At 51.6% G+C, this 22,210-nt stretch overlaps 2 protein-coding genes, 2 long non-coding RNA genes and 1 other non-coding gene across 5 annotated transcripts in view; 3 read left to right on the plus strand and 2 right to left on the minus strand.

Moving 5' to 3' along the window:
* The first annotated feature begins 1,287 nt into the window (after window positions 1-1,287).
* Window positions 1,288-8,230, plus strand: utp6 (UTP6 small subunit processome component). The gene is made up of 19 exons (XM_006635227.3): window positions 1,288-1,517; window positions 1,929-2,013; window positions 2,291-2,332; window positions 2,509-2,601; window positions 3,414-3,461; window positions 3,581-3,644; window positions 3,821-3,939; window positions 4,342-4,419; window positions 4,509-4,590; window positions 4,694-4,775; window positions 5,162-5,343; window positions 5,463-5,542; window positions 5,705-5,782; window positions 5,912-6,091; window positions 6,635-6,715; window positions 6,849-6,958; window positions 7,201-7,267; window positions 7,441-7,513; window positions 7,887-8,230. The coding sequence occupies exons 1-19, from the start codon at window positions 1,426-1,428 to the stop codon at window positions 8,042-8,044; spliced, it is 1,794 nt and encodes a 597-aa protein (XP_006635290.2). The 5' UTR covers window positions 1,288-1,425; the 3' UTR covers window positions 8,045-8,230.
* Window positions 8,231-8,720: 490 nt separating this feature from the next.
* LOC107078541 (uncharacterized) lies at window positions 8,721-12,500 on the minus strand. Its single transcript, XR_001479497.2, has 2 exons — window positions 11,962-12,500; window positions 8,721-11,057 (listed from the first exon to the last, which is right to left on the minus strand). It is a non-coding gene; the product is annotated as an uncharacterized lncRNA (long non-coding RNA).
* Window positions 12,501-12,983: 483 nt separating this feature from the next.
* Window positions 12,984-13,055, plus strand: trnat-cgu (transfer RNA threonine (anticodon CGU)). The gene has a single exon. It is a non-coding gene; the product is annotated as a tRNA-Thr (tRNA).
* Window positions 13,056-14,775: 1,720 nt separating this feature from the next.
* LOC138241301 (uncharacterized) lies at window positions 14,776-20,660 on the plus strand. Its single transcript, XR_011190529.1, has 2 exons — window positions 14,776-15,720; window positions 20,061-20,660. It is a non-coding gene; the product is annotated as an uncharacterized lncRNA (long non-coding RNA).
* LOC138241300 (coordinator of PRMT5 and differentiation stimulator-like) overlaps window positions 20,648-22,210 on the minus strand; it is a 38,375-nt gene continuing 36,812 nt past the window's right edge. The window contains exon 5 of the mRNA XM_069194664.1: window positions 20,648-21,913. The gene's annotated coding sequence lies outside the window, so the exon portion shown is untranslated. The remainder of the gene's footprint in view (window positions 21,914-22,210) is intronic.

Consider the following 22,210-nt stretch of genomic DNA (forward strand, 5'->3'; position numbering starts at 1 on the left):
CCAGGCAGCTCCTGGGCTGCAGTTGCCATGGCAGCCTAATCCCCAGCTGCCTGCCTGCTCCTCTCCACCATCTGATAACACCTCTGTCTGAGGGGTGCTCTAATTCCCGGAGCAGAGGACTCGCCGATTGATTCCAGCTCCTGTATGACACTGAGGCTCGCTGTGAGATCAGCTCTTTTCCATTGCTGAAGAAAAAAAATCCCTTCTTGGTTTTCTCCTCAGCCACCAGAGTTTTAATGGCAGGACTTTCTTTCTGCTGCATTACACAATCCCTTCATGAGTTTACTTACTGTGATGTTTCCTTCAAAACGTTTTTTTTTGCGCTTATAAAGATTAATGGATTAGACGATTTGTCCACTATATTTCTTTCCTGGTGAAATGGAGAGGAAAAGAAATTCAAAGAAAAGATACTTCTGGATGGTAGGGTTTGTCAGCTGGGAGATATGGGCATCGACAGCAGTTTCCTGGCTGAATTAAACTCTGGTCTCCTCCTGATTTCAACTGCTGAAGCGATTTCTCATATCCTCACCTGATCTGTTGTAGTGGAAGTGGGGCTTCTGGCACGGAGTGGCAGCTGTATGTGACCCAGGTGGGTCCCCTCCTGTACATAAAGCGCTTTGGGCTTCTTTGGGGTGAAAGGCGCTATATAAGTGCCATCAATTAGTACTATTCTCATAATCACTACTATGATGAAGGTCCCTTGTGATCCATCAAGTCATCGTCTTGAAATTATTGTGCACACACAAGAGATACACTAACTGCGTTCTGAAGTAACCACACAGGCCAGACACGCGAGCAGTTTCTATTCTGTTCGCGTAGGGAAAATTGTGCTCCGAGCTGCAGCTTGGAGAAACAGCACAGAAAGCTCACGACGTTAGAGGTCACCCTGCCGGAAAGGCATGTTTGCCTTCGTCGATACTGCTCTTTCAGTATTAAGAATGTGACGGTTTGTATAATACCACCAAAGAAACCTGGTCCATTCTCTCTGTTTCCCACTGCAGTCTTGAACTCTCGTACGCATCCACGTACAGTACATGTCACCCTCCCTGGCTAGATTTTACATTCATCTTTAGAGTCCGTGTATCATATTGGCTTTCTAACTGTGTTGAAAAAGAATATCTTTAAACGTTAATTAGGCTTGTGTGAAATCAGATATTTTGTACGTTTCAAATGGGTTGCGATGCCTAATACTATGACTTTTCTTCACATTTCGTGTGCTAAGTTTACCGGATGTTTAGCCCTACAGTCAATGTTTCAGTCCGGTACTGTAAAAGTGTGGGACCGGAAGAAGAGGGGGTCACAATTTCCACACATGTGTACATCATTCGAGAGAAGCTCGTAACAGTCAAGTATTACTTCAATTTCTGGAGAGGGAAGAACAAAACAATCACAGTAATAGCGATAGCGACATAATTATTATACAAGATGGCTGAAATAATCCAGCAGAGGATAGAGGACAGAATCCCTGAGTTGGAACAGCTGGAAAGAGTGGGATTATTCACGAAAAAAGAAGTGAAGTAAGTTGTATTTTGGTGACACTGAGCTCAAAAACACACTGTGGCAGTTAATAATGTCAGTGGAAACGGATTATTTTTGTTGAAATAATTTTATGGTTTAATTTGATAATACTTGGTCACGTCAGTCTCCAATGACACGAATAATTTACAATAAATTCTAATTTAAATTGTGTCATATAGTTATTACTAATGTAGGGTGAACGTTTTCTTCTCGGAGGTGACAGAAAAGAGCTTGGTCATTTGTACCTCGATCCTACCCTCGAATTTTAGGCGAAGTCTTTTTATTCATAATCGGTTTTACTTCAGTGATGGCATTTGTCCGTGCTTTTGACTAAGCCTCTGTGAGGTAACTGCAGCCCAATTTTATAGCAGGGAAAGGAAGTTTTGACGCCTGTACGTGTTGTTTTCCAGGGCTATGATTAAAAAAGCAACGGCTCTAGAATACAAGTTACACAGGAGAATCATTAGCAAAGAAGACTTCATCACGTATATCCAGGTGGGTGTCTATTCACCATTTTACCTCAGGAATGCTCTGTTGTCTGTGCAGCGGAATGTCTCGGATTAACCGCAGTGTAGAACTCGTAACTCGTCGTAGAATCGACGGATTTATCTCATTGTCAACACGGTTCCTTATGTAGTGGCTGTCTGTCACAAGTCTGAATTCCTTAGGAGCCCAGCTGTGCATAAAGAGTCTTTACTAAAATTGTTTCATATTGGTAGTGACATACATCACACATCCCGAATCCTAAAGATTTTTTCACTCTGTTTTTCAGTACGAAATTAATGCTTTGGAGCTGATCAAAAAAAGAAGACAGGTAAGTTGATTTTGGCAAGCAGGCTTGTCTCCTGAAGGGTTGTTATCATCCTCAGTCAGAAAGCAATTATTATTATTTCCCTTTGGAAAGTATCATCTTCCCATTATGGTTTTGTGAAACACAAATGTGTATTTTATACAGATTTGTTTTTAATCAGTTCTGGGTTTTTTTTTCAGCGCATCGGCTACAGATTCAAGAGAAAAGAAATCGAGTTCTCGATTATTCAGCGAATAAACAACGTTTTCAGGCGAGCCACTGCAAAATGGAAGGTAACTAGAAAAAAAGTCCCATCAGCAGAAGGACAGTGCGTCTAAACAGGGCCTAGGGCTACGGAGGAGGGAAACACTAGTGACTGACGAAAAACGAGCTGAAACAACCTGCTTGCGATCGACTCCAGGAGCTCCAAATCAATAACTATCCGCTCTCTAGCAGCTAGTCTAGAAACTAAGGTATCGGAGTGATGGTCGCTCGACTCGCTCCGTCAGTCATGTGGTTCAGCATGAGAAGAGTTTAAAGTGCATCATGTCAGTCGACGTCATTCAACTGGCGTGTCCCCCTCCTTCTGCACGTCAGAATGAAAGTGTCTGGGGCCCACGCACACCACAGTCCGACCCGGTGCCCAAACTAAATTTAAAGTATTTTTTCTTCATATCTAAAATGTATTCTGTAAGAATTTAATGTAAATGTTTATATCTATGATAAATGGAAATTGGAGTCTGTTAAAAGGGAACAATAGCTTTAAGGCTCTAAGCCACGTCTCCACGCTGCCCTGGACTGTCCGGCTGGAGATGGTCAGTCAGCTGTGGCGTGAGCGCGGGACCCGCTCCGAGCTGGGCAGTTGCAGGGGAGGGGGATCTGGAGTGTCAGTGGTGAAATCGAAGACCAAGCCATTTTGGATGTTGAATAGCCGACAGTGTCCCATGCTAAACTGTCCTGATTCTCTTTCTACAGTGTCACTTTTTTGCTTTCTTACTCAAATAGAATGAGAAACGTTCTGTGCAATATTAGTGTTTTCTTCCTGTGTTCGGCCAGCATGTGACATTCAGTACAGCGCACTGAAGTGTTTCTGTGTCGCTCCTAGGACGATGTCCAGCTGTGGCTGTCCCATGTTGCCTTCTGTAAGAAATGGGTGGGTAATTTTAAATCTGTTTCCCTGCTTATTGTGCATCTTAATTTGGACCACAGCATTTGATTGTGTTGAGTCCTGCTTTGCCGTGCTTTCTAAAGTACATTCTTTTGTCTGTCCAGAACACAGTTATCCAGCTCAGTAAAGTGTTTTCCTCAATGCTGGCCATTCACCCAGATAAACCAGGTACAGTGCTTGAAAACTCGATTGATTCTTCTATCGATTGATCTTGATGATTGTCATAAGTGCAGTTAAAAGCTTTATCGGAAGGAGCGGTTTTGTCGTGGTGGAGATGTTTTGGTGCAGAAAGGTAGCAAGCAGGCGTTGCCAGTGGAGCTGACTGGAGCTGTCTCCCCCCCCAGCTCTGTGGATCATGGCCGCGAAGTGGGAGATGGAGGATCACTCCTCCTCCGAGAGCGCGAGACACCTGTTCCTGCGCGCCCTTCGCTTCCACCCGGAGCACGCCAAGGTGTACCAGGAGGTGAGCGCCTCTGAGCCCGGCCCCTGGGCTCGGCTGCTGTCCTGCAGGGTTTTCCGGCTTTCGTGTCGAGCTGAGCTCGGAATGACGCATTGCGCTGAGACTTGGACAAAGCCCCCAGCTGATGGCGATTTAAAGAGGCTGGTATACCCGACTGGAGTGAGGCTCTCTGGTACTCCAGCGCTGTACAGTGCCTTGCCAAGTCCCAGTTCCAGCCCAGCACCTTGTCGCCTACCTGGATCTTGGTATGGGGCGGGCGGGAGTCCATTGGGTAGACGCGGGAGGCTGCCAGCAGACTGAAATGTTGCTGTAAGGTGTTGTAGTGGTTGAGTGGCTGATCCTGAAGGGGGGGGTCAGAATGCAGAGCAGTCCCCTTTATCTCCTGCTCCCTCTCCATCTCTGCAGTACTTCCGGATGGAGCTCATGCATGCAGAGAGGTTGAGGAAACAGAAGAAGGAGCTGGAGCAGGCCAAGATGGACCTGGTAGGTGTCGGATGTAGTTGCTGCGAGTCTTTTATCCCCCACTGTCTGTTCATGCGGTTTCAGTCTTGACGGGTGTGTCTCTCCTCCAGGGAGAGTACGAGTTTCCTGACGAGATCATGAGTGGCAAGCTGGCCGAAATCATTTACAAAGAGGCAGTTCAAAAAATTAAAGGTGTGTTGTCATAAGTACCATAAGTTGTCATAAGAAATACCACCAGCAGAAGGAGCTGTTGTGTGAGTTGCACTAAATGTGTTTGTACCTCTGTTGCGCTCAGGGGCTGAGTTTGTGCTGTCCTTCCTGAAGATCGCTGGGCTCTTCGACTTCACGAAGGAGCTGCAGGACATCATCATTCAAGAGTGAGACTCCCTGCCTGCTGTTTGCACTGATCACCAGTGGTGGATTAATAGTCTTAGGCGGGGGAGCTTCAGAAAAGCACCTCAGTTGAGCAGTACTGCACTAGTATCACAGCCTTGTGCCTCTTGTTTTGTTGCTGTGTGTTACCAGCTGTGTTTATCCAACACGTCTATAAAAATACTATTAGAAATCTGGAGTACAGCCTTCAGCACTGTTGCAGTGTGGCCTGCAGTCCCAGGTGCAGGAAGCATGTAAATACAGTGCAGAAGCTGTGCATCAGCAAGACGGCAGGGTGTCTCATTGAGGTTGTCTCATTGCCACTGCTCCTCGCCCAGCGGGAGGTGGCTGTGTGGAGCGTTCCCGTGTGTGAGAGCCTGCTGTTGTCCAGCCTGCAGAGCCGGCATGCCGGCGACCCCGTGACCTGGGACTTCCTGGCGCGCCGGGAGCTGGAGGCGGAGCCCCTGCCAGCCGCACACATGGTCCCCGCGCAGAGCCGGGCGGCGGAGGTGGGGCGAAGGGAGGAGCGCAGCTGCCTGGTGTACGAGGAGGCGGTCAGGAGCCTGGGCACAGGTACCGAGAGAGTATCTCTCTGCAATCCTGAAACAAATGCGCGTGTCCCGGTGCAGAGTCCTGCAGCCGACGGCTTTTAAAACGAGCCCCGTTCTGACACAGTCGCTCCTCTGCCACAGGGGACATGTGGACCCGTTACGTCACGTACTGCCTGGACAGGTTCAAGAGGAAGACCAACAGCCAGGCGCTGAAGGAGAAGGTGAGCTGGTCTGTTTGGGAGGCTGCGTCTCTCGCCGCGGGCGGTGGCGGCGTCTGGGCTGAGCCTCCCGCTGATGTGTGTTCCACCGCCGCTAGCCGCACACGGCTAGGAGTTTCGGTTTGAACCTCGCTGACCTGCGCCCCGTCCGTCTGTCTGTTTCAGAGGCAGGAGAGGCTGCTGGGTGTGTTTCAGAGGGCACACGACTCCATGCTGCTGGATGAATCCCTGTATAAGACGTGGGTAAGAAGATTCACAGTTGTGGGGCGTCCGTTTCTCTTTCTGCCGCTGCTCTGACGTAGGGGAGCTCGGGCAGCAGGAGGGCTTGCCAGAGCTGTGTGTTGCTCACGGTCGCTTGGGTCTCCTGCACAGCTCCAGGTGCTGCAGCGCGTGGGGCTGACTCAGGTCGCCACGGAGGTTGCCGTGGCGGCGACGCAGCGGTTCAGCCACTCGGTGGAGACGTGGTGCACCAGCCTGCAGGCACTGATGGCGCTGGAGAGCAGCGACGTCAGCAAGATGTTCGATGAAGCCCTGACGCTGATCAAGCCCAAGGTGAGTACCTGTCGATATCAGTGTGGCTTTGAGGCGGGGCCAGATGTGTCACTGACCTCTCGGGAATCTGTGCTCTGCTGTTTATAGCTTTGTGTCAGCTGTTCTTTGTCTTTTTCCGGTGCATTCGGTACATTAAATGCCTGTTTCCCGTATGAAATCATCTGATTAATGCAATATAGTTTAATATGGGCAGAACTACATGTATGTGTATTGTTGCATGGCTACGACTGTTCTTCATTTTTAATATGTATTCATTTTATGTTGAGTGCTGTTTATTTTACGGTGATGCCAAAGACAGATTTCCCAGATGGACGGGCGTTATATAAACTTTAATATCATTTTTATTAAAGTTAAAGACCAAACAAATTCAATTACAAAATGGGGTCTGGTGTGTGTTGATGCCTTTCAGTGGAGTGTGCTTCAGCCTGTTCTCGTGTGCCAGTGTGCTCGGGCGGAGGTGCACACTGGCACTGGCACAGGGGTGGGCGGGCCTGGTGTGGACGGTACACTCTGATTCTTCTTTTCTATGTGTGTGTGTGGAAGGAGAGCTGGCCGCTGTGGAACCTGCGCCTGCAGTGGAGCGAGACTCATCAGAGCCCCGAAGAGACCAAGGCGCTCTTCCAGGTGGGAGCTGCAGGACCCCGGACCCCGGAGCGCCGACGCTCCCTTTCCATCTGGTGGACAGACCCTGGACGTTCCTTTCGAACCTGCAGCTGTGCTCATTATTCCGCTTATTCTCTTTTCTCTCTCGGGACAGAAGGGAATACTGTCTTCCGTCCCCGCTGTGTCCATGCAAATGAAGGAGAAGTACCTGGACTGGTCCTACCGGACCGGGGGCTACAAGTCGGCAAAGAAGACATTCACCAGGTTGAGCCCAGCACACTCTGTTGGGGTCAGGGGTCGGGGGGATTGGGGTCACAGAGGGAGGTCATCAGAGAGGAAGTGGGGGGTGGCGGCACAAGAACCGCTGGGAAACTCTAAAGGCCCTTATTTCTAGCCTGTCGAGATGGCGATTTTAGGACAAACCCCCGTTTCTTCAGTTTCATGACGAACTCCTGAAACTAAACCCCGCTGAGCTGATCGCTGTCCTCTGCCCTGTTCACTTGCAGTCTCCACGAAAGCCGGCCCTTCTCCAAGGCCTTCTTCACCAGGATGATCCAGCTGGAGAAGGAACAGGTAGGAGAAGCTTCACAGCAGCTTTACAGCAAATCCACAGAAGCTCTTTCCCAGGTGTGAGAATCACAGTGCGGTTTTGCAGTTCTCCAGAGTAACTAGCCGTGAGACGGTTCTTTTGTGAAGCCTTCTGAATTTGCTTTAAAGGCCTGATGCAGTGTCTCCTCTGCCTGCAGAAGCCCTCTAAGATGAGTGCCCTGAGAGACTACTACGAGCGGGCGCTGAGGGAGTTTGGCTCTGAAGACGAGGGTGAGAAATGAGTGGCGCCAGGTGTCTTCTGGTCTCTGAGAAACGTCCGGACTGTGGAACAAGTGCTGGCTCTTTATTTGGTTTGGGAGAGAGCGGTGCTTAATTCTTCTCTCTTACTTTTTAGTAATACCGCAGTCTCCTCTTTTTAAGCTTGTTCATTCAGTCGAGCCACAGGACGTTGTTCCAGCGGACTAGGAGTGCCGGGGTGCAAGTGCGTGGGTGTGTTCTCCAGCCCACTGCATCTCCAGCAGCGTTGCTGGGGGTGTGTGCCATGTGTGTACACACACCTCTCCGTTCCTCAGCTCCGCAGCGGTGTGCTGGTCTCCCGCTGGGGACAGGTGTAACCCTCTGTGCTGTTTCTGTGGTCTTCCAGACTTGTGGCTGGACTACATCAAGGAGGAGCTCAGCAACCCCCAGGGGCAGATGGAGAACTGCGGGAAGATCCACTGGAGGGCCATGAGGACCCTGGAGGGCGAGCAGGTGGAGCGCTTCGTCACCCAGTACACCCTGCTGCAGACCGGGCACCTGTAGGGGGCGCCACTGTCTCTCCCGTGTCCCCGTCCGACCGGCCTCGGCAGCCTGTTCCCTAGAACTACAGGGGGGAAAAATGTCTCGGTGCTCCTGGCATTGTCACCGCTTCTTAAAAGTGTTCCTAAAAATCCGCACCCCCTGTTCTATTTATCCGTTTTTTTCTAATAAAGTTGCCGATTTTTTGCACGTTGTTTCTGCTGCTTTACTTCCCGCGCGAGCTCCGCCTGGGACTCGGAGTCCTCGCTGTCTCGTGTCCATCAGTCCCGCGGAGCCATGCCCTTGGCCGTGCCGGAACGCCAGTGTGGAGACGTGCACTGGTGTCCTGGGGCCATGAGGGGGGGACAGTGGAGCTGTGGCTGTCCTTGAGCACCAGTGTGTGTGAGTGAGAGACAGCTGGTAAGTGATGGCAACAACGAGGCTCGGGGACCAGTGACCAGGTTTCCCAGAGGAATGGGACAGAATCCCACAGGACAGCACCTGAAACCTGCTACACAGTCACCGATGTTCAGTGGGGGGTCACACTCGGCCGGCCTCTGACTCGCTGTTACTCCACCCCGTCAACCCCACATCCTTCCTCGGGAAGAGCCGCGGACAGCTGCCCTGCGTGTTGCAATGTTTACACGCCAGAAATGGACAACCTCCAGGAACCAAAAAAAACAAACAAGAAAATGCCACCAAAAGATGAAAGTTTTTATTTTTATTGGGGATTTGTTTTCCCTTTTTTCATCCCTGCTGTCTTACAGTTCACTGTGCTGTGTCCAGGGTGCCAGAAACCTGCCCTGTGACCTGCTGCCCATCCGCAGCCATGTCTCGCAAGCAGCCCCAGGCAGGGAGTCTACAGCTACCAGTCGGACACGGGTTCCGAGGGTGACAGGTCTCAGGAGCTCCCCAGTCGCTCCCTCCCCCAGCGCAGTTGCACAAGGGGCAGCCCGACCCCCACTGAGCTGCCTCCCAGCCAGCCTGCCCCCCGCCATGGAGACACCCCGGGCAGGAAGTCATCGCGGGGGCTTGGGGCGTCTGAGCCTCCGCGCACGGAGGGCTGTCCTCACAGTGGGCGACTCCCCACCTCCCACCCCTCGCTCACACCCGCCGGGGCGGCTGGGACACATTCCCCCCGCCCGAACTAACGAATAATTTACACAATGAGACTCGCAATCAGTCCCAGCCAACTACAAGTTGCTTATTTTAAGTTTGTTATAAAAATCCATCTGAAATCTCATCTGTCTGAGAGCTGCACTAGTGGGACACATAACCCGTGTAGCGAAGGGGAGGGTAAGCAGCAGGCAGGGGGGTTTGCCTGCTTCCTCCACTGAGGCAGCACCCCGTCAGCACCCAGACCACAGCCAGACAGAGCTGCAGCTTCACCCAGTGGGCCCCTCACGGGACCGAACCCCAGCCCCTCACTCCCTGCAGCTTCACCCAACCCCAGCTCCTCCTCAGTCACCCACGTCGCTCCTGACGGGAGTGTCGATTGAGCACTCTGGGATGATCTGCCAGGCTGGAACTAATTGCCCCTGCACCAGTGCTGGGCTGCACTAGAGGGAAGGACCTCCTGACCAGCTCCTCAACCGCAGGACCGCAGTTCCCAGACGAACAGAAGGGAGGGCCGTTCATACTCTTCAGGCTTGATCATATAAATAACTCCCTTTGCAAATTTGACCATGGTTACCTACAGTATATCTTTGGACTTAAATCCAGTATTTACCGATGTTCAAGTATGAATCTTCTTTTTTAAGGGAACATGTAAAAACACATTTCCAATGCAGTTAGAAATGAGGACGGATCTGAATCGACTCCTGTTCTCTCCCAAGACACCGCATCGAAGCTACTGTCAGAGACGTGCTACAGTTGAACCCAACTGCACACAATTCACCACCTTCTGCACATCTTCTGCACTTTCTAAAAACTCAAGGCTAAAGGCAACTCAACACACCAGTACAGCACAGTAATATAAAATCCTATCAATGATAAAAAATGTCTTATATTACAGGATGTTAAAAAAATACAGTGTGATGACCTTTACCCATAAAAGTTAATAGAGTTATGAGATAACGCAGTAGCCGAATCTCCTACTTCACCAACACCAGTACTGTTTTAAGTAAAATTACTCCGGTGCTTCTGAGCAGTGAAAGTTCAAAACGATACTATCAAGAAAACCAAAATGGCACAAAAGTGTAACTTTTACTGAGCGTCTGACACAGTAAAGAGAATCCAGAAATCAGATGCCAGTGGACACTGACGGTGAGTAAGGTCACTTCTCCGTTTCAGTTCACGACACTCCCTGTGGGCTGGGCGCTGGCGCACGTAGGCTGTGTGCAGGCTGGGGGTCTGCTGGGGTGCCGGGACCCCGTCTTTGGAACAGCATTAACCATCCCTGTGCTGGGCCTGAGTCGATCGGCTGGGGGGGGAACTGTTTCTGTGGCAAGGCTTAAAAATCTCTCCGAGTGCTCTCACTGCCCAGGGGACAGACGCCTCCCTGTTGTTGACCTCTGACCCCTGCTGCGGATAAGCCGCGCTTCTGCCCAGCCCGGGATCAAGGCCCGCCGACCCGGAGACAGACTGCTAACGCCCGGCGGACACTGCGCTGTCCTGGCGAGTCCTGCTGCCCCCGGGGAGTCTGGGGTCAGTGTCTCTCCCACAGTGCTTCACCCAGCGGCTTCTCGGCCCGTGGGAGACCGATCGCCTCGCCGGCGCGCGCCACAGAGCGCGGGGCCCCCGGCCAGCCCGGCGACCCAGCGGGCTCAGCGCTTCCTCAGCAGGATGTAGGTGACGAGCAGGACCAGGCTGGCGGACAGCGCCATGATGACGCACTGGTGCACGGTGACGGCGCTCTCCAGCGCGTGGATCCGCTCCTCCATGGCGCTGGTGTGCAGGTAGTCGTATATGGAGGCGCCGATGCTCCACACGGCCCAGACCGCATCCACCACGGCCTTCATGGTGGGAGACACCATCGACCGGGCCTGCCCCCCCCGGGGGGCCGGAGCATCAGACTGGGGCCGCCGGCTCGCCGCGCCTGGGGAGACACACAGCAGACCCCCGCGTGAGACACCGCTGCACGGGGAGCTGACAGGGGCCGGGGCCCGTCAGGGGAGCCCGAGGGGCTGTGGGAGCAGTGCTGAGCTCTTGCGCTGGCTGTGTCTTATTAAAGCGCTCCGGGGAGCCAGTTAATGGGGTCAGTATTACCTCTGGGGAGCAGCGCCGCCGCACGCAGCTGCGCTCTGCCAGCGAGCGGCGGGTACCTGCGGGGTTAAATCTCGGGTCTCTCCGACCGCGGTTCGGACCCCCAGAGTGGCCTCATCAAGCGGCACCACTGCTAGGGGTGACCGGCCGAGGGTCTGACCAGTGTAAAGCCCTCTCACACACAACGCGATCGATGGCCGCGGCTGCAAACCCGTCAGCCGAAGAGCCCGTTCGGTTTGTTTCCGCACGTCCTAATCGCCGGCGACAGAGGGTCACGCACCTGTGCCGCTCTGTTTCGGCGGGGCCTGCGTGCGCTCGGCACAGCCCCTCGGCCTATTTCAGGCAGAAGCAGCGAGCGAACTTGCTCTCTGCTTCTCTCGCTTTGAAAACAATGAATCCCTTTTTCTCTCCAGAAAGCACCCGTATACCGATTCTGCTCCCCGAGCTGCACCAGCAAACCGACAAATCGTCGACCGGGCTCCCGAAACGGATTCTTCACGCCCGAACCTGCTTGCAGTGATCTCTGCGAGCCTAGAAGCCTTGAGCTCCGGGCTCTGGGCTGCCGCCACCCTCGCCGGGAATGCAGGGAACAGCTGACAGGGGACAGATGAGTCTACGCGACGCCGGCCTCCGGGGCACCGCTCTCTGATCGACACCCTCCGGTGCGCACGGCAGGAATGACTGCGCGCTCGCTGTATGTTCCCACAGCACGAAACACCCCCTCGGCTCCGACTCACCTGAGTACCGAGACCCGCGGCGCACGACCGATCCGTGCAGGTCGAGCTGCGCTCTAGTCTCCGGGCCGGCCGGCTCCCGAGTCACGGGCTGCGCGCAGCGTCACGGCGCCTCCCACGGGCCAGGCGTGTCCTCACACTCACGACAGCAGACCCGCCCGCCCGTGGGACCTTCTCGCTGGCACGGGCGACAGCGCCGATCTCGCCAAGCGCTCCGACACCTCGCCACGGATGTCCAGTATGCATGCATTCACAGTGTTTACATTCTCGTGCAAAGCATCAGTGCTGCAAGGCGCTGTATCTCCTCGCCTGTGTCGCCTCTTGAAACAAGATCAAATGCTTTTCCTCTTTCTGTTCGCTCACTGCACGCCGCCTAGGGCTTGTCGGAAGGTTTGACTCAGGACTTCGGAAACGTGTTGTTACGTCAGGGAGGAGAGCGGGGACCCCCGGCGGTGGACCAGGGCAGAGTGTACTTACTGCCTCCTTGCGGCGCGCTGAGGCACTGCGCCGAGCTGCGCCATGAGCAGGGTTTACAAACCAGCGCTTTCGAGTCGCGTTGAAGGTTCAAGCAGACGAGACGCGTCCCGACGCGTTGCGTCTGATATCAAACCGCTTGTTTTAACTCATTTCTCTATTCGCGTGAAACGCGCGGTTTCCATCAACCCACAGGTATTATAGGATTCGAGTTTTCTTTTTTTGTTTTCTACGACGGATCGCATTTCCGGCTGCACGATTTTCTGGGTTATTTAGTATCGATTACCGACATGATCGGTTAGGACACTGGAAGCCGTGATAAAGAAACCAGAGGAGCAAATTGGACAGCCCCTGCAGTGTTTCACAGGCGGTGGAAAGCATGAAAGAGTTGCTCACCGCGCGTAGACGCGTCCCCTTGCACGAGGGTGCCGTTTATTGTGCTGGAGCTTCTTGAACCTTCGCGATTGCCAGTCTGTCGATAATTAAATCACTGTTCGCCCCCAACAGCCCCGTGAACTTCCAGTGCGGTGGCTGCGAGCAGGACTCTGTCAGGCGCGGTGGCCAAGTGGTAAGGCGTCGGTCTCGTAAACCGAAGATCGCGGGTTCGAACCCCGTCCGTGCCTCGGAGGAGCGACCGCTGGCGGGCTCGTATTTTGTTTAAAAAATTGTAAAATGGAAACCATGTACCTGTACTATGATTAAAACACCCACTTCGGTGATTTTAGCGGGTCCACAAAAACGTGTATTTCTTCAATGCTGGCTATCGTGTGTGTCCATCATTTGAACAGTTTATACGACGGAAAAGCTCATTGGTGATTTGAATTAGAAAGGGGGTATGCGATGCCCTTTTTATTGAAATATTACCACTTGATACATCAAAACAAATATTTTTTTAGGATAATATTTTTTACGCGATTGCGGAAATGAACACAAGCAATCGCTGGACTTGGGGTAACTGGTGGGATACAGCACCTTTAACAGCCCAGACCCGGACCTTTCAACTTCACAGACCCGGACGGGATGAAAAATACATATTTTTGACTACAACGTGCACTGATTTCTCTGGTGAGGACGAAAAAGCTCAGAATTAACTTCCGCACCAATTCATTAGAGCGCAGGTTTGAGCTGACCACCAGAGGGCGCCGATGAGCTTCCAGCAGACGCGTCGTGACCAGAAACCCAAGTTCACTCGGGAACGTCTCTCAACGCGCTCAGATTGGCTCGGAGTCCAGAGCCGTTATTGGACAGTGCCAGATCGTCCTTACCCTCTAATTCAGAGACGCTGCAAATTCAGGGGGAGTCTCGTATTTAATTATAACAATATAAATATAAATCATATAAATCACAAACTCATAAGACACGTTAATCATTCCCGTGTGAAACATACTCTTACATAAACTGTTTATTGTATATTGTAACAACCCAGCACGTAATAATTAAATGACATGCAACGTTATACACACATCTCATTTTTTTTAATCAATTATATTATATTACTGTTTGCCTGACACTTCCTTACCGCGCTAGATTTCGGTTTAATTCAACATTCAACATCTCACTGTGAATAAAAACGGTCAGCAACAGGTCTGAACAGGAGAGGTTGAACCCACGCCGTCTCCCACTGGGCGAGACTGTGGGTGAGGCTCCTCCACGTGGCTCGCGCGTGCGTCACGCTCACTTCGCCTGCGGGTCCCCCGAGTTCACCGCCCGCGTGACGCGCCCCGGCCTCCCCCACGGTGCCGAGAGACCCGGGTCCGGCCACTGGGCCAGGGGCGACCAGCCCAGCCACCCCCACCTCGTCCTGGGCGCTCGGTTTTAAGATGATTTGTAATAATACACTTGACTTGATATAGCGCCTTTTTAACCCGCATCTCGAAGCGCTTTACAGTAGGTGAATTCAAGGACGGGCAAATCGCAAAGTAGAAATAAGAAAGACCAGCGCTCAGACGTGCTGCAAACGTTAGAAAGTGGAGCAGACGCCGACACTAATTAAAAGCCTTTCTTTTTGAGGTTTTGGGACCAGATTGAAATGCTGAGTATGTCATGAAGACGCCAGGCTGCTGAATAATCACCGCCGAACCGGAACCTGGACAGCGCTCCTGCTGTGATTGCAGAGCGCGCCCCGGCCCGGTTTGGAACGAGCCGCCTTGTTTTCCCTTTCCCTCTGGGAAACCTGCAGGATCCCGGGAGTTTCGCGTGCTACACCCCCTACAAGAGGTGAGGGGTCATCGCCCTCGGACAGAAGAGGGTGCCGGGAAAGTCCCGGGACACCTGTTCCAACCAGGCGCCTGTTGCCCGTGTTAAAGCCAGGTCCAGGCCGACCACGAACCCGCAGCGCGTCACGACCGGGACCCCGACACGGGCTGCGACCGGACCGGACTGGACCGGACTGGACCGGACCAGAGGGAGTCGGCGGCGCTGCGCCCTCAGTCACCGCGGCAGGAAATAAACACGCCGGACCTGCCTCCCTCCGCGGCGGAACACTGACAGTCCCACTTTCGCGCCCTCAAAACTAGGAGTTGAAGTCGAGGGAGCGCTGACAAAAATGGGCGTTTTCGCCTGATCCCACCCTACTATTACCCGCGCGGCTCGCAGCCTGCAAAGCGCTGAGCTCCCAGAGTCTCGCAGAAGTGTAGCGCTCCCCGTTTCCGTTTGGTGGCAATAGTAATCTAATAATGACTGATTTCTTTTAAAACAGAGAGAGAGAGAGGGGCGAGACGGAGTAGCAGCACAAACTCGCCAGCTACCTTGAAGAATTCCACTCCGGGGAGGCCCCGGCGCTCGCTCGCCCGCCCGGGACCCGTCCCACGCACACGCGGGGCCACCGCGAGAGGGCGAGGAAAGTTTCTGAGAGATCCTCCGGGCTGAGACAACGCTCCGGCAAACTGTGGCGCGCCGTCTCACCGGTGAGCTGCGTCCTGTCTCCCCCCACTCCCCGGCACACGACCCACGACCTAGGAAGGTTGTTGTTGTTTCCTCTTCGGACGAGAAATGTTGCAAGTGGTCCCAGCGGAGCCCCGAGCCTCTGGATCAGGAATAACGACACACGGCCGGAGCTCCAGGAGGAGGAGGAGGAGGAGGGGGTGCCGAGGAGGAGGGGAGGGGGGGTCTCGGAGATGGGCACGCTCCCCCGCTCGCGCTCACTCTCACCCAGCTCCGCAGGCGTCCCGAGCGGGTCTCGGGGTCCGCACCCGGCATAAAGGCGGCGCTTCTCGGGAAGGAAGCCCGCCCAGGACGACACTGAGCCCCCGATTCGCAGGGACGCTGGTGGCCCGGAGTCCGAGAGAGGTAACCCGCCGCCGTGTAGCGCTCGGTGCCGCCGCTGCCGCCAGCTGTCCTGCTCTCCCTGCGGGGCGAATGCTAAAAGGTGAGACTGTGCCGAGCGGGGGAGAACTATCCCGCTGTCCGGTAGCTGTGGACTTTCTAACTGTGCTTTCATGCTTGAATCCATTCGGGCCGTCCTGATTCTGAGCTCCCGTAAGCATGTCGTGCTCGGAAACTTGGGAGGACACACCTGAAAGAGTTGATCGTGGGCATTTCAAACAAACCCGGTCTCGCCCCCGGTCCACTGCCGGCCCCCCGGCCCGAGCGCTGCGGTGCGGGGTCCTCGCCGGCGGACGCGCAGCGGAGACAGCAGAACCTCCCCGACAGGCGCCTGGGCTTCGGCGAGCCTGGCCGCAGCTGGCGCACCTGGAGCGGGCTGTGGCTGCCGGACCCTGCGGCGAGTGTGTGCGCGCCAGGGGCTGGGTCTTTGCGGGCGAGGTGAGGTCTGTTCCCCTCTCTCAACTGGCCCTACAAAGTCCCAGTCCCTGGGGCGCCCGACCGGCGCGGCCCCCTCCGCTCGTCCACGCCACCCCGGTTCCGCGCCGGTTTGATTTTCCTTCTCCGCACCGAGCCTCTTCCCGAGCGCGGCCACGCAAAGACCGCGACGCGTGTCTTTTTTTTGGGGGGGGGATTCTCCGAGAGAGTGACCCTATCTCTGAGCCTGATCCATTCATCCCCGAGTGGGTCTGGGCGCCATTCTCCCTGCCGACACGTGCGGCTGATACCGAAACGTTTCCATCATTACGAACACAAACTAAAACAAGAGTATTCTTACATACCGGCGCGGAACTTCGGTCTTTTAGGTTATTTTATTTTAGTTTTTTAGTTATTGATTTCTCTATTTAAAGAGTGAAAGGATCTTCATGTGGGACTCCTATTATCAGCAACAGTATTCTGTTTTAAACCACTCTAGCCTTTGTCGCACGTTAATTTTTAATTATTATTTTTTTATACACACAGAGCAAACTGTAGTAGTTTTAAGTCGTCACCAGAGCTTATTCAATGTGCAGATGTAACCCTTTTAAAGTCAAGACGTTCCTAGGCTGGAATTTGCCAGAATAATAATTAAAAATCTTGAGCACCAACCTGGAAAAGCCCGTGCCAGAACAGTCAGGAAGAAGCTAAATACTAAAACTCTACAATAATAAACACACAGTATACTCCTGTAAAAACTATTTTAAAAAATGCCTCTAAAATCTACAGAATTTTTCAAAGACGCAACTAATGTTTTAACTCAAAAGTTGTACTCGAAATGTTTTAAAAGTAAACGTTTGCTGGCACAGGATACCAGTACGAACTGTGACCTCCTTTAAATAATAGTCTAAATAATTTTTAAAATGTACCTTTTGAAATCATCTTTTTATTTACCCCAGTGGGAACTGTCAGGGAGGGAATGGAGTCAACGTTGGTAAACACTTGAATAATTAATAATTAATAAAAGACAATACTTTATACTCATATAAACACGCCTTTATAACACACAAGAAGATATTCCCTCTCTACAACTAAGCAGTGCACCGTGTATAGTTTGTACAGGTGTGTGTGGCTGCTGTATGTGAGGTTACACACATACCTTTGGCCTAAGGAACTGCTTTTCCTCTCTAAGAAAAAGGCCATCAACTCCAAATCTTTAGGTCCTGGAGGCTGAAGCCTGTGAAATTGTATGACACACCGGAGCCTCTGTGAGGAGCTGCTTTTGAGTCTGTCAGATACAATGTTGGGGCGACCCCCTCACTGGGGATCATCCAGAGCTGAAACTCCCAGCCCACTCCCCTGCTGCCCGGGGTCAGAGAGAGCGAGTTTGAAGTGGAGAAAATGAGCTGCAGCTTCTCCGGCATAATGTTAAAACCAGAGGTGCACTCAAAGCCAACACTGTGAGCTGGAGCTACTATCCCAGCCTGTCTCCACGGCCTGCGGGCTGCAGTATCTCTCGCCCTCGTGTTTCCCTCTGCCCCTCACGTGCTGAGCTGACAGTACTGCGTGTGCGTGGTAGAAAAGATTAAAATGCAGCTCGTATCGGGTGCCCAGAGGCTTTTCTGCTTTGATTAAGACTATGCAGGAAAGTCTGCGTGAATATTTCTGAACGTAAATAAACGAGCAGAAGTGCTTTAGAGCAGCGAGACAGCAGCGGGGGGCCGATGTGTTCAACACTCGCTCGCCCTTCAGAGCACGTGCGATGGCGTGCCAGGCGTCCTCCGCGTGGATCGGGGCCCGTTCTGGCTGCTGCGCAGTACAGCCCACAGCTCTGCCAGCCAGCGGCGTCGGCGCCATCTTCCCCGACAGCAGCACCAGCCCACTGCGGGGATATCAGGATTTTTTAAAGGGCGTTGTTTGCATCCCAAAATTGAACTAAGAAATACATGTAATACAAATCCAAAAGACGGCTGGGATCACGCAGTAAAAGAGACGTCCACGGCGCCGGAGTGGCCGAGCAGGGCAGACCTGCAGAAAGAGCCGCTTCGCCACAGCGCCCTCGGCCCCGAGCTGAGTCACAGGACTGAGCTCCTGGGTTAATGGAAAATGGGTAAAATAAATGTAACTAGTCTGATTAAAGGGGAGCAATAAAAAGTAAAGATCTAATGTAAGACAATTTTACACAAGTACAACTCAGCCCTTTCAGAGGCCTTGGATAGCCTTTTGGCCAGGAGTGACAGAAGAAATATTCCTCACGGACAAACTCATCCTGCTGAGCTTTCCCGAAGACCAGGATGTGTGTCGTCTTCCAAATTAGCTTCCGCCCTGGGCTTCTAGCAATGAAAGGAATTACCACACCACTATGATCCAGCCGAATTCTGATATTCAAAAATGGCCTTTGTAATGTTTACGAAAAGCAATTCCCACAGTGCCATAAAATGACTTCTTGACGTCTGTTCCAGAAGGAAAATTAAAACAGCACCGGGTATTTGCATCTCTGCTTCCCACACCTAAGCTATTCTGCACCAGCTGTCTCCTCGGCTCAGACAACAGTGTGACAAATCACACCTCTCGATTGTCTTTCTGCCTGAACTTCATGTCAGATCTTGAACACGATGAAGCCTTTAATTCACCTGGATAAGGGGTGACTGCTAATCACATATAATCTAATAATAACGATATAATATGTTAAATGATATGAAGTAATAATACAAATAATACTAATAGTAACAAATAATAATAACAATATTATTATTTCATTATTAAACAATAATATCACCAACAGTAATTTAAGCCAGCACAAAGTTAGAAGGCACTACTTGAAGGAGTTCAGGGTTCCTGCGCAAACCGGGCAGCTCTTGAGCAATATTAACGCACAGGTCCCCGCTGAAACATCACTGCCGCCTGCTGTCGCCGCAATCGCAGAGACTGTGGCCTTCGTGCTCCTCACGTAAACAGCGTTGGATTTGTGAGAAAGGCAGCAGAAACTAACCTTATTCTACACATTCAGTGCCATTTTATTTTTAGCTTAGACTGTTGTGCAAGTTTTGTTTCACTCACGGTTAATTCCATGAGTGCTGTATATCATCGTGATTACCCCTTAGTTTAATAAACAGGGACATCTTGTAATAGAGAACAAGCATTCTAATTGGCGCGATCTGCAATTATCAATTTAATTAAGACCATGGAGGCCTTTTACTCAGAAACACAGCTTAAAAATATTTTCAAAGTGCTTCTCCTGAAGTACAAGATTTAAATCGAGCCTTTGGAACAGAGACGCAGCCGTGAGAGGGGCTGGATAAGAGCATGCTGGGATACGCACCAAGCACACTGATTAACGTTGTGATATTAAACAGCACACAGGCCGGGGTGCCAGGAATTCCTCTGTGGACTCGTACATTGTTTCAGGCCTAATCAGACTCATCTTGTGGATAACAGAACCCTTGTAATCTCCTGAACTGAGCACTTTTAGATCGTTGTAGCCGACAATTATTGGTGAATAATACTGCAGTGAGCCGGTCCGCTTTTCACGATAACGTGACTGCTTGTGCACCAGTTCCTACCCTAAAACACAGTAAAAATGCGAGGACAGCACTCGTAAAACTGTTTTGTTTAAAGTCAATCAAGAATGTTTGTCCTTCCTCCAGCACAGTATAACCCCGGCTATCCTAACGCCCTATGCGTGTTTTTACATTTACTGCAAAGCCCCGACTTTCCACTTACAGATTTACAGGATTATGCAGTACTGGATTCGTTCAGCTCTGTACAAAAAAAGGAATAACGTCCAAAAGCTGCCAAAAAAAAAAGAAAGTTTAAAGAAAGTGCTGCAGTTTGAAAATGTTGGCACGCACACTTGAGGAAAGTCAACATTTTATTCTTCTGAATTTAAGCTCTACAGCGGCTGGAAGGCTGACAATGGAGTCTGGTAACTCCTCAGCAGCAGGAGCAGGGAATTGATACAACGCCTGGACGTCTCCCTCCCCGCTCTCTGGATCGGGAGCTGTTAGGCTCCCACAAGCACGAAGAGCCGAGCTGCGACGATCAGGCCGTTGTGGTTTTTTTCCCGCTCTCCGCGAGTCAGGCACTGGGCTCGGTGCGCAGAAAACGTCCAAAAGGCAGCAAGAAAAATCAGGGGCTTTTAGGGGCAGCTGTGTTTCACTGACCCAGTCATAATGCCCCTAAAAATCCTTATTGTTCTTGCAATGGTCAGCTGATGTCCGCACAGCCCCTCCGCGGCACCGCGGCACCAGCCAGGAGCTCCGAGCTGCGGAGAGGAGACCGCAGGCCGACCTTCACTTTGTTTGGTATCATAAAAGACATGCAGAAATATTGTGCAAATAACATCTACTTTTAATGTTCAAATTCTGTGTTTTTTTCCGCCTAAAAACCCTAACCAAAAAACGACAGAAATGTGCTGGAAACCAAAAACGTATTTTTAATTATTTGGAAGTAATTAAAAATACACCTAATAAACCTTTTCCCTTCCACCATGTTTCGCCTTAGTGTTTTTCAAATGAAGGTGTTTCTTTTATCATTTTAAATTTTTTAGAATTTAATAATGTAATTTTTTTTATTGTTTTTGGTTTTTACATGTACAAACAATATACACACAGCTATATAAAAAAAAAAACCCACACAGCTCTTTGCAGGGCCAATAGTGACAATGCTTCCTGCCTTAGAATGTGATTAGAAACCCTCCGATCGCTTGAACAGGGCCAGCAGACCTCTCCTGCAGCTCCGGGGATCGTCCGAGTCTGGGGTCTCAGAACGGCGCTGCTGATTTTTCTGAAAATGTTCCGTAAGCCTCACCATATAACGATACACTGGAAGAAGGCCCCATATCCGAAACGTTGTCTGTGTTCTTATCCTTTCAGCTTGGAATAAACCTGTACCTGTTCCTTTGCAGCCTCCGCCTGCTGACACAGCTCCCTGCTTGAACCACATAATGACATTTGCTAGGGGCAGGAAAAAAGCATGTAGGTTTAAAAACACTTAATCCCAGAACTGGCACCGATATGGTTATTCACAAACTTCAGTGTCATGAAATGTTTGCTTGTCGAACTTCACTTGTCAGGGCCTCATCCCAGCCCAGAGGAGGTTAGGACGTGCGAGTGAATCAGTGAATTACATGTCAGAAACTGTGTCCAGCTGTGTCAGCATTTCATCTCCTTTGACTGATACCGAAAAAACGAAGTACCTGTATCAAGAATTCAAATTCTTTTATCTGAAAAGAAGACACTGAAAGCTGCTGATCTGAAGGGTTTTTGAGGAAATCGACGAGATGCCTCTGATAATCAGCAGTTTGGAGTTAAATGTTAAAACGGCTTGCTATTCGGAAGACTGTTCACACAGCTGAAGGACTGTGCAGGCTTCAAGCTGAAGGATTGGAGACAGCGCCTCGGCCAGTCTTTTTATTTCTGCAGATTCCCCGATGTCCCCACAATCCGCCAGACAGACCCCGGTAGCTGAGGTCTGCTGCGTGTGCTCGACTGGCGCCTGACCTGCACTTCCTGTGCGATCGGTCCGCCGGTCTCTTCTCCTCCGGCTCGTCAGACCCACTCCTCCAGCTCGTCTCGGTGTTGGCAGGGGCTGCTGCAGTTTCAGGGGGAATGCCAACAGAATAACTTTCTACATGATCCATCTCCCCGATGACTCATCCCGGGCCGTTACAAGTTTCCTCTGGGAGCTGCGCAAACCGGCGCAGAGGCTGGGAACAGGGAGGCCGATGACTCAGGCACATGCCCTGTGAAGGGGAGGATGTTGAAATTACTCATCAGAACATGTGGAATCTCATGTATCTATTAAAAAAAGGACGGGGCGATTTTTCTACTCTCCTCGTTAGTGCTCCTGCTGTGCAGGGCCCTGCGTGGGGAAGTTTCGCATTTCCCAGGCATGAGCAAAGCAGTGTTATCTGACCAGGCCTTGCAGCACAGAGAAACCACAGCGGTTTTCAAGCCAGACAGAAAAGAGCTGAAGGGGTTATAATCGATCTTCCGAAACCGGCGGTGCTCAGTTTTAATATGAAATCTGCGCACAGAGA

Source organism: Lepisosteus oculatus, chromosome 9 (assembly GCF_040954835.1).
Source record: "Lepisosteus oculatus isolate fLepOcu1 chromosome 9, fLepOcu1.hap2, whole genome shotgun sequence".
In the NCBI taxonomy this organism is placed as follows: Eukaryota; Metazoa; Chordata; class Actinopteri; order Semionotiformes; family Lepisosteidae; genus Lepisosteus; species Lepisosteus oculatus.